Source organism: Nestor notabilis, unplaced genomic scaffold (genome assembly GCF_000696875.1).
Source record: "Nestor notabilis isolate BGI_N333 unplaced genomic scaffold, ASM69687v1 scaffold8902, whole genome shotgun sequence".
Lineage (NCBI taxonomy): Eukaryota > Metazoa > Chordata > Aves > Psittaciformes > Psittacidae > Nestor > Nestor notabilis.
This window is the reverse complement of record NW_009917924.1, coordinates 15984-27605: the sequence shown is the minus strand read 5'-3', so window position 1 is coordinate 27605 and position 11622 is coordinate 15984. Positions and strand designations below refer to the sequence as shown.

The following is an 11622-nucleotide window of genomic DNA, read 5'->3' as shown; positions in this document are numbered from 1 at the left end:
CACTCTGAAAGCTGTGCTGTCTCATTTGACAGAGGGAGAAACTGCCTAGGCAGCTTCCCCTCCCTACTTCTCAAACTAAGCCATGCAGTAGATTTGCCCTTTATTGAACTGTGGAGCTCATGCAGTAGAGCAGAGTGGCAAATGAAGAGCTCTGAACTCTCAATGAATCATTTCTTCTAGCTTTGCTAGTCAAAATAGAGGGTGAAAGGCATTATGCTTTCTTGCTGTTTTAATGCAGCAGGTAATGGAGACCCGGGAGGTGAGCCTTTTTGCTTAAGAATACTTTGTTCCTAAAAGCGTTGGCTTTACTAGTGATTCTAGTCTACAGTGTCCAAGTCATGCAGGTCTGAGAGTGGGGCCTCATTTCCACACAGTTCTGTTGATCTTTATGTTGGAAAATGTAGTTGGACATGCCAGTGACAAATTTCAGTGCTGCTCATAATTGGCTGGGTTCGTAGTAACCAGGGTCTAACTATCTGCTTGATTAATTCTGTAAGGACTGCATTAGCAAAGTTGTATGATTTCCAAAGAGATACAAGGTCAAATGTTATGCTAACAAAGAATTGCTTGGTGAAGTTCTCTGCTGGGTTTCTTGAACCAAAAAAAAAAGACTTTGTATGAGTTAGTTGGCTTTGCATAATGGCATTTTGAATGTCAAGTGACGTGTCCAAACGAGGGGAAAAGACTCCCAGGGTTTGGTCATTTGGCAGTCTGTTTATTTTGCTTGTTTTCTATAGGAAAGGATGGATAGTGTCTATTCATCTGAAAAGATGATCAAGGAACATGCATGTTGCTGCATCCTTCCACCAACCAAGTCCCACTGGTGGCAGGCACAGACAGAGAGGTTCTTGCCACTCACTGTACCAGTTTAATACTGGTAAAAGTGGAAACTGTGTATTGAGATAAACAGGAGAGAAAGGAATTCTGTATTCACCTCTTGAGATTGACAGCTGACAGACATTATCTTCCACTATTCTGCTATTTTAGATGCAATTAATGTGAACTCCCAGTAATACCCGTAATTATTATTGTACTCTTGATTGCATTCCTGATGTATTCAAGGCATTGAGAAAACTTGTAAGAAACAATGATACTCAAAATCAAACTAACCCTTCTGATTTTATTCATAGATTGCTTCAGTGTTTTAACTACAGATGATGCTGTGATAGCTGCTAACACTGTTGTGTTCTGGTAGTATATGGTACTACCATCTAGTTGAATTTTCATACTAAAAATGGAAGTTTGCCTTCTATTTAATGACATCTGCCTCTCTACCCAAAAATACTGTAATAAAACTATTGTTTGCTATATGTAGCATTACATTTGCAGGTAATTCCAGTGCTTTAAACTTCCTAAGTGATTTTTTTTCCCCCATGTATTTAATTATTACACGTATTTTTTCATGTTACTGTGTTTTAACTTACTACATATAGTAATTTGAGATAATAAAGTTCTAGATGGTAGATACCTGGAGTACCTTGGCCTTAATGAAACAGCAGTACAAAATAGTTCTTATAAATTGTTGAACTGTTGAATTTTCACCAAATCCAGTACAGAGCTTTAGGAAGGACAATCGGAAAGTATGATGCATATGGAATTTTTCACTATAAATCTCTAAAGTGACTTAAATGTGACTCCTTAGATTACATTTCGGTTGTTTCTTAAGCAAACTGTTTTTACCAGCAATTGAATCTACAGCAAACTGCAGGCTTCTAAAGGGTTTTAAGAAGCTGAATACCTTTGTATTGACTTGAAAAGTCTGAGTTTACATATTTTCATTTGTTAGTGCTTGAGTTTGTTTCCTCCATAATAAATCACAGGGTAAACCTTGGCAAATTGCTAAAAATATTCCAAGTGGCCAAAAATCACAATGAAGCATTTACTGGTTCCAATGTATACAGCGTAATACACCAGCAACAGAGACTGCAGCGCTGGCACTGGCCGCGGGTCGGATCGTTCTGGAAGGGGTCTGTTTTGTGCCGTGCTCCTGGCCCTGGGACCAGGTGCCAGAGGGGGTTTTGTTGGGTCTTGCACCGGTGGAAGGGTTTCCTGGTGCTGGGGACTGGTGCTGGTGTTAGCATTTACAAGCATCTGCAAGAAGCCTGGAGAGGGGCTTTGGACAAAGGCCTGTAGGGGCAGGACAAGGAGAATGGCTTTAACCTGCCAGAGGGGAGATTGAGATGAGCTCTGAGGCAGAAGCTCTTCCCTGTGAGGGTGCTGAGGCGCTGGCACAGGGTGCCCAGAGAAGCTGTGGCTGCCCCATCCCTGGCAGTGTTCAAGGCCAGGTTGGACACAGGGGCTTGGAGCAACCTGCTCTAGTTGAAGGTGTCCCTGCCCGTGGCAGGGGTTGGAACTGGATGAGCTTTAAGTTCGGTTCCAACCCAAACCAGTCCATGATTTATGGATCCAGTTAGAGCCAGCTGTGGCTTCACAGTTCTCTGGCAACTAGGACTTTTAATGCTCTGATGAAGGGAAGATGTGCCAGTGGGGACGGTGGCGTAGGCAGTGGTAGAGAGCTCCATGTCAGCTGCAGGACAAGTGCAATTGCTCTCAGTGGGTAAGAGCTCAGCCTTGCTGTTTGTTTCAGCCAGATTTCTGATCTCTTGGAGAATGACCCTGTTCTTGGTCATCAGAGACCAGGAATTGCTTAAGAAAGCTGGTCAGAATTTCTTCAGTCAAGTGACAGGAGGGGGGAAGCACACAAAAGGGATGGCAATAATCTATACAGTTCAGTGAGCAAGCTGAAAAATACTGTTACATAAAACAACCTCTGAAACTGCAGACAAAAGGTTCTGATCATTTCTCCATTCAGTATGAATGTTTATTTTCTAATCTTTACGTAGGTGCAGAACTGGGTAGCTCTGTAACATCTTATCCAAATCCTTCTGTAATCTCTTACGAAGACACCAAGGAGTCTGCCTTCAAGAAAACCCTCTGCATCTGTCTGCAAGAGATGCAGAGTGACAGCAGGCACTGCAAATAGTCTTCTCAGAAGTTCCTGCAAACAGCTAACATGCTTACCTTCCAAGCAAGTCAGTCCCATTCTTTAAGTCCAAACTTCATGCTACTGGAATAGGCCAGTAGTAGTTAATTTTGAAGTACTGAAAAAATACTGCAGCAGTGTTCCTGCTAAATCCTACTGAAAACAACTTCCTTGTGCAGGGAATTGGACAAAATCCTAAGACAGTCCATGTTCTAAAGTGTTTTGATATGGATTGCTTGGTATTTTCACAACAAAGAAAGAAGTCATGGGACTTACATTAAAAATTGGCTATTTTTATGATTGCATGATTAGAAGAAAACATTTCTCATTGTTGTTCGTAGCTCCCTGTTGAGGACTTCTTGCCATTTTGCTGATAGCAGCCATCTAGAGAGAGAAAATAGGACTAAAGAGAGCCCTGTCTGGCAAGTCCTGCTTTCTGTGACACGCTGGGTTACTTGCTGAACAAATCCCCCTGCCACTTTCCCCAGAGCTCATTAGTGAGACTGGAGAATTAACTTTTTAGCCAGCTGCTGAACTTTTCATATTTATAAACACTTGAGTCTTTTGCTTATCTAAGAGAAAATGTGTATAGTTTGGAGATGTGCACTTCCCTCCAATGTGAAATGAGTGGTTCTACACTTCATACAGGAAAACAAAGCCTGAAGTTTCCTGTCACAGCTGAGTGTCGATGCCAAGGGCAAAGGTTTCTTGCCTTGCTAATCTACATCTTAACTCATGCACTTAATGGGAAGGTGCCACACGCAAGCAGGCAGGGAAGAAGCTAGCTCAGTGGAAAGCTCTGAATGTTATGTTTTAAAAGCCTTTTTAATGTAATATTTGAGGTTATGATAGAAGCCAGGAGGGCCCAAGTAAAACCCTCAAAGTAAATGAGACCTGTCATTGCTGCCTTGCGTAAGGAAGGTTTGTGCAAGGATAACGCAAGTCCCAGTGGAATACTTGGGGGATGGGTTGAGAAGGTGCAGAGGAGTTTGCACCATTTGTTTTAGCCTAATCTTTATTTCTGGAACTGTTTAGATGGCATCTAGAATATGGATCCTGTCTGGAAGCACGGACTGGTCTTGGTGGATGGTCTGTTCAGTTTTCACACATTTGAGTTGATGACCTATATATAAATCCATGAACTTCCAAGAAAACACACTGTCATCTTCCCCAGCCTGTTTAACACTGAAGAGAGCAGCTGGAAGAGCTGTGGCACAGAGAAACACTGTCCTAATCCACCCTGCTTCTCCCTAGGTGCTGCGGGTGCTGTGGCCTGTGAGTGCTCCCAGTGTTCTGGCTTCCAGCTGAGTGGCCTGCACCAGGGTGAGTGGATGAGGTTGGAGCCCTGGCTTCCAGAGGCATTTTTCTTCTTTTGTATGTCTTGGCTGATATTTAGTGTTTGCTACAAGCCTCTTTCATGGCATCAGCTCTGTTGCCTTGCGGGAAAGATAACAGGGAGGTTCTGTGTTCGTACCTTGAGCCTGTGAAAAGACATGGGTTTGGAAACTGAGCTAATTTGTTGGTGTGTTCTATTTCTTCCAGTGCTCTGGGACGACTCTTTCACCCTTCAACTCCATTGTGGAAAACATTGAGGTCTTCCTGCTCTTCAGTCTCTGGCATCAGCCGACTCCAGTGTGACTGGAGGTGCTTTCCATGATGGTTCCATAAGCCTCACCCTGGGTGGTTAGCTGACCCCTAGATGTGTGGGGCAAGGAAGCAAGCAAGCTGTGCTATTCAGACTCCTACCTTTGACAGGCTTCCATGTTGGTAATGGTGCTTAACTTATGAATTTCTTCTTTGGCCTTAGTCTGTAATCATCTAAGAAAACAGTTTTTGTTGAGCAATACCTATTGCTCTCTGATCATACAACTTGGAAGCTGATACTTCCTCTGTAAGAAAGGAGAGGACACAACCGGAGCAGATGTTTGGAGTATTGACACTTCCTTCTCAGCTGCAGATGCACCAGATAATTGGCTTAGATTTAATTTTATAAGCCTTCTTCAAAATATTTGTTAACAGCAAAGTATGGTTCTGCTTTCTTTATTAAAAGGTTGCTTCTTAACACACTGAACTTGTTGCCTTTTTAAGTGTCTGTTTAAACTGGATTTTAGTGTGCAAACAAAGGTTTGTTTGTGTCCTATAAGCTTGTGTTACGCAAGGAAATGGAAGTATAAACTTCTTCACACTGATACTTCTTTAAATTTAATTGTGTATCTTTTGTCTTTCAAACCACTTTGCTTTGAAGCACAGGCTGGTTTCTGAAACTGCCAAAAGTGGGTGTGATATCTGCATGGCAGTCTTCTGGGAGACCTGAACTTTCAAGTGTTAGTCCAAAGTATCATCGTTGTTGATATCAAGACTTGAAGAGAATAGAGATGTGGAGCACTCTTCAGAGGAATTGCTTCACATACGGACCAGCTACAAGGGTTTGTTTACTGCAGAGGTGGAAAGATGGCTGTGGCAGCCAAGTGGTTTGAGGTAATTGGTGTGACCCCCATTAGAGAAAATGTCTCCTTTCTCATGTTCAGGTTCACTGCTTGGCATTGAGGAGGCAGAGTCTTGTTAACCAAGGCTGCTTAGAGGTGGGAGTGATAAAAATAGCACAGGCTGGAGAAATGCTATTTCTGAGCATAGGAAAAGTTGCCCATCATCTTACATTTTATAGATAAACACATATGCTTACCATGATAACTAGGGAAACTTTACTTGTGTAATCTTCACTGATTTTGGTGAAGGATTGATGTAAACTGTGACACTGATGGCTGCTTTCGAAGGCAGTATAAATTATTCTAGTTTCTCAATTTTGGATGGAAGAAGCTTGCTGTAGCCTTCTCTGTTCTCTGAAGTAACACCTAAATCAATCAATTACAGGTTTGAGTTGACCTGTAATCTATCTTGATGTAGAAGACTGGGAATGATTTTTTTTATCTCCTTTTTTCCCAAATCCTTCTTTACCTTGTAAGCAAAGTGCTATGAGGTGGAGAGTTGCCTACCCCTCTCGTGTAAGTGTAGCTTATTTGTAACCCTGGCTGGGAGGAAACACACATGTTTAGGTAGAAATGCTGTTGTTACTCTGCACTGTATGTATGTATTGCCTGGGCTTTAATCCAAGTGAAATAACTTTAATTCATTGAGGAGTCAAGAGGGGAGCCCTCCACAAAGGTACTATCACATTTTTTGAGTTGCCTAACTACTAGCAGGTAATTTTCTCAACTTTCTTTCCAGTTGAATGTATGTCATTGGGGCTGTTTCTCACTGTGGAATCATTGTGGTGATTAATAGATATGTTGTGTTCATGTAATTTCACTTCTTGGTCCGCAGGGGCCCATAAGGTAACCAACCTAATGCTTTTTAAAGTTGAACATTTTCCAGCATTTGTGTGGGGTTATAAATGAAGCACTGCCTCCCATGTATCATCCCAAGAGCTGCTTTCTTTCACTGTCCTCCCCTGACATAACAGTAACAGAAAGGGGATGGGCTTATGCTGAAAGTGTAGCTGGCAACAGGCAGTGTAATGAAAATCTTCCTCTCTCTGCAAGTACCAGTAATTCTTGAGGAAGGAGGAGCTCTCTGTACAATTTCCTAGCAGGGCTGTACATTCCTTAGAGGACATTGATTTGGCACTTCAGAGCAAGGCCTTACAACCTGATCCATACCACAGTAAGAGCTTGTATCAGTCCACATGCAGTTAAGTTGCATGCATGTATGTGTGTGTGTGTGTATGTGTATATATACATAGGAGGAAATTCTCCCCCTCTGCTGTGCTGTGGGGAGACACCCCTCTGCAGCCCTGATCCAGCTCTGGGGCAACAACACAAGAGGGACGTGGAGCTGCTGGAGGGAGTGCAGAGGAGGCCACAGAGATGCTGCGAGGGCTGGAGCAGCTCTGCTCTGGAGCCAGGCTGAGAGAGCTGGGCTGGGGCAGCTGGAGAAGAGAAGGCTCCTGAAGGGGACACCTTAGAGCAGCTCCAGTGCCTAAAGGGGCTCCAGGAGACCTGGAGAGGGGCTTTGGACAAGGGCCTGTAGGGACAGGACAAGGGGAATGGCTTGAACCTGCCAGAGGGGAGATTGAGATGAGCTCTTGGGCAGAACTTCTTCCCTGTGAGGGTGCTGAGGCGCTGGCACAGGGTGCCCAGAGAAGCTGTGGCTGCCCCATCCCTGGCAGTGTTCTATGATTCTATGATCTGTGATTCTGTGATCTGAGGAAGTAATGAGTTGGAAGAGCTACTGCAATGGCTTCAGTTTTTAACAGAACCCTTTGTACAAGGAGAAGCGTTTCGGTCCAGTGCAGTGGGTGCTGCCAGAGGTCTGCAGTGGCTGGTACCTGCTGCCCAGGTGAGGATGCAGGAGCCAGCCCAGCACGTGCGTGTCTCCAGAGCACTCTCAGCCATGTGTGGCAGTGTCTTCTCCCCCAGAGGTGTTGACTATGGGCTGAATAGCTTTACGGGGTCAAACTTTCTGCTGGGTACTGGTGCTATTAGAACAACAAAGCTCTTAGAGCAGCAGTGAGGCAGTTTAGACTAATAAATATTCCTGGGTAGCAGGGTCTGCTTTAAGGCAGCTCTAGTTCAGGTGGGCTTTGAACCACATCAGAATTATCCTCTGGGGAATGAGCTCTCTTGCAGTTACTTCCCATGCTGTGAGCCCTTTGCTCTCTGGGGACAGACGTGTGTGTTACTAGCTTTTGTGCGTGTGTGTATGTGGCAGCAGGACTTGCCATGCTGTCAGAAGCCCTGGTCGCTGAGGTTTGCTGACAGATTCACATGGAGATGGTCACCTTGTAGCCCTGGCTGCTGCACTGGAGCAGTTCTTGCTCTGGGTTTGTCACAGGCCGGTTCCTTCCTTCCCTCATCTCCTCTGGTGCTCTTGTTTATTCCCTGCTCCTCATCCTGGAATTGTTGTGAGGGTGCCAAGGCTCGTAGATCCATGACTCTGAGCAAGGCAGGGTTTAAAGGTCATAGTCAAGACCATTAATAACAAGGTGCAAACGGCTGGTTTATATGTAATGTGAAGCTTTTTACTTATTTCATTTTTGCACTTTGGGGGCTCTGTTTGCTTATGGAGCACTTGGTGTCTGGTACCTATTTAGGCTGAGAGCAGGCAATTGGGTTCCTTCAGGCCTTCAGAGGAATGCAGAAAATTGTTCTCTGGTGTTGTAATTCTGCTGGGATAACTGGAGCTTATTTGTCTCTCTGCTTATTAAATGCATACTTGTCTTGAGGTCCTCTTCTTTTTTTCTGAGAAACATTGGGTGAATCCCAAGGACCACAAGTGAGAGGCAGATTCCAGGGGGAGGGGGAGAGTGAAGTGCCTGCACCTCTACAGGCTGCATCATCTGCCTCCAGCGCCAACAGGCTGGAGAGGTTAAATATGAGAGCAAACTCCCTGCGAGGAAAGGAGACATGGATGTTGCCCTTGCCCCTGCCCACAGATGAGACACTGGGGTGGGGGGGATGCACCTCCCAAGCTGCTCACACATGGGGGCTGTGGAGACAGGGAGCAGACTCACCCTGGTGCTGTGCTTTGAGCAGAGGACAGTGTTGGTAGCATGGGCAGGGAGGGCAGATGGGGTTTGTTCTCTGCCAGCTTCTGTGTAGTCCCCAGATTGCCCTGTTTTGCTGTTACAAAGGCCTGACAGATTCTTCCCTCTTCTGCAGTTAAGGCTGTACAGTGCACAAGTGATGCGTGAGCTATTCTGATCTTCTTATGGGTCAAAACCCTCTCAAGATCAGGTCATGCTGACAGCAGCAACCACGGTGGTCTGAATTCACCCTGCTTTTAATAAAGGTGGATAGAGGGGAAGGGCAGCTCCAGTTTCTAGTTCTACCTCTTGTCTCCTGGCTCCCTCCTCCTTTTCTCAAGCCTCTCGAGTGGGATATGCTCTGCATGCCCCAGCCCTTAGCACTGTAGCAAGAAGACAGTGATGAGGGATGCTGCTCATGTGCTTGGAATTTTCCTCATTTCCACTTTCAGTTGTTGTGTTGTGCTTTTTGGTGGGCCCTTCGGTGAGTCTGGTCATTGGGGAAAGCTAGAAAACACACCCACACTTACTGCCTCAGTGAGGATGCATCCACAAGCCGAGCGTGTGTCTCCAGTGGGGATCTGCTTGCCAATGACATTTTCCTTTCACTCTGGATGCACTGAATTGTTCAATCACATCATGGCCTCATCAGCTCGGACCCTTCTCTTAAGAACCTCTTGATTTCTTTTCTAATTTGGCTGTAGGCTATCATTAGTTATAAACCAGTGTGACATAGTGTGTGACTATTGCATTCTCCTGCCTTGACTCATGAGCTGAGATTCCAGAGCAGTGACCCCCTTGCTGCTTGCTGGAGCAGCCCATGGTGACTGCTTCAGTGATTCAGGATGTGAAAGCTCCCACACAGGTCTGGGCAGGTTGTGCAAATGGGAGTCAATGTGCCCTGATGAATCTGACCCTGAGAGCTGGACCTGTTACAGCAGGTGACCCCCACAGGCCACACAAGCAAAGCCTTTTGTGTGTGTGAACGTGGTGGTGAACCAAAGGGCAGCAACAAGGGGGTTTGGGCCTGGGGTGTAGGGGAGCAGTGTAAGCAGTGTGTGCCTTCTGCATCGCTGCAGCTCGAACACTTGATCTTATCATGACATCCATCCCAAAAATGATGGTGTCACCTGGGCCATGCTTGTTCTCACTCACATGTGAGAAAATAACCTGAATTTCTATGGATCCTGTGTTTCCTTCTAACTCCTCCTGGGTGTCCTGGCCAGCTTCTTAAAAGAAAGTAACTTACTCTGAAGCTCATGAAGGAATTAATTCTGCTCCTTGCCCTTGAGCTCAGACGTGCTTGTGACCGGAGGGTAAGTAGAAGATGATCTTACATAAAAGGCTCCCTGCACGTTTTAGGCACGTTACTTGAGGGGCTTGAACTGAGTGTTCCCTGATGGGACTGCAGCCTTCGTGAACGTTTCTAGATGGGAAACATCTTGCTGAGGTTGAATGTGCTGAAGGGGAGCTTCGCTGGGGCTCACCTGCAGGAAGACATTGACCAGTCTGCATTTCCCCCAAGTCCAGAGTGGGACTTCATCTTGCACCAGCCCTGGGAGTTAGCTCTAGGGAACCACTGTATCTCTGATACCCAGGCTCTGTGGTTCTGCTAATTGCTCTGTGGTTTTGCTAACAGTTGATAGTTTAAGTTTGGGGCATTTGAGTTGGTTTTCTTTTTATGGGAAAGGTTTGGAAGCTAAACCAGCATCTCCTGCTTGGTCCAGCGCTGTGTTATTAGATGTCCCAGAGCGTTGCTACTGCTTAATAAGGATTCCCTGGGGCTTTTCACACTGAATGTCATGGCTCTGCTTTGTGGGAAATGAGGTAATTCCTGAGGTGGGGAGCTCTGTTCTCTAGGAGCGCGGGAGCTGCAGGCACATGGGTAGTAGAAATGCTGCAGGCTGATTCCTGCTCTGGGGAAGTGCCCAACAGGGTGTGTAGGAACTCAAAAAGCAAAGAACATCATTTTCTGATACAGGTTTATAATGAATTTTGACTTAAAATAATAAGCAGTATACACAACATACAAGTGAGTTGTACAGAGACGCTGCTCTACCTGTTGACTCCAGAACCTACCAGTGAGTTCACAGGTTGCTCTGCTCTCTCTAGCCCTCTGGGTCTGCCAGCGCCTGGGGCTGGCCTTTGCCTCTGTGCAGTCTTTCAGGATTCAGTTTCAACACACAGCTCCACTCGTCACCTTTGCTGAGGAGACGGGGAGAAGCCTCGTGCAGAGCTTGCTGGTGCTCAGCAGGGTGCTCTGCGCAAGGGATCAGAACTGTCCTATGGATTCGTAACACCCTTCCTCTGGCCTTGCCGAAAAGTACAAGCAAGAATGCTTTCTGCAAGAGTGGATTATTCTGCACTAGTGGGTGTTTGCTGGTGAAGCTTTACTGCAGTGGAAGTTCTCTGGGGCGGTGCATGTGTCCTCAGCCATCGCATCCTGACCATCAGTCCTCCATATCCGCATCGGCTGCACCGTCCCGTTGCAGAGAGCGCAACCGGCAACGGCAGTTTCACAGTTTAAGCAAGGATTGCAGACTCCTCCTAGGTAGGGGATTAGTTTTGCTGAGCAAACAGAAGGGTCCACAGCACCTCCTGGGAAATGTAGTCCTCTCTTTAGTGCTTTGCAGAATTAATTAAATAAAAGCCATGCAGTTGAGCTACAGCTCCCAGAACGTCCTGGCCCTCAGGGCACAGGGGTTTAGAAAACAAGGAAAGGGAGGTGGTGATGGGTTCTTCCCTCTGTGCTCCAGCTCCTCAGGTCTGGTCCAACCACTCGGCCCGTTTGGGTGCCTTACACGTGTGCACGTCCACAGTGTCCTCGCACTCCTTGCAGCGCACAGCGCAGCACCAGTGGAACTTGCACTCGCACTTGGTGACGCGCGTGACGCGCGTGGTGTCGTACCCGCGCCCGCAGCACATCACCTCGCAGCCGTCCGTCCCCCGCGACATCTTGTTGCACACGCGGCCGGCCGTGCCCAGCGAGCCTGGAGGAGGGAGAGAGCGGGTCAGGGCGTTCCTGCTCCTCGTTCAAATGATGCCTCCACCCCTGCCCTGTAGTTACTGGTGGGATTTGGGTATCGTAGAACCACAGAGTGGTTTGGGGTGGGCAGGG

General features: G+C 46.4%; 2 protein-coding genes across 3 annotated transcripts in view; one reads left to right on the top strand and one right to left on the bottom strand.

The window, feature by feature from the left end:
- ST7L (suppression of tumorigenicity 7 like) overlaps positions 1–5026 on the top strand; it is a gene marked incomplete at its 5' end in the record, with an annotated part of 22163 nt that extends 17137 nt beyond the window's left edge. The window contains 2 exons of the mRNA XM_010009470.1: positions 4238–4306; positions 4526–5026. Coding sequence (XP_010007772.1) covers positions 4238–4291 — 54 coding nt within the window. The remainder of the gene's footprint in view (positions 1–4237; positions 4307–4525) is intronic.
- A 5906-nt stretch (positions 5027–10932) lies between these two features.
- Positions 10933–11622, bottom strand: part of LOC104401779 (protein Wnt-2b) — a 10862-nt gene continuing 10172 nt past the window's right edge. For both annotated transcript variants that reach the window (XM_010009468.1, XM_010009469.1), the window contains exon 5: positions 10933–11494. In XM_010009468.1, the coding sequence (XP_010007770.1) occupies positions 11265–11494 (230 nt within the window). In that variant the 3' untranslated portion in view covers positions 10933–11264. The remainder of the gene's footprint in view (positions 11495–11622) is intronic.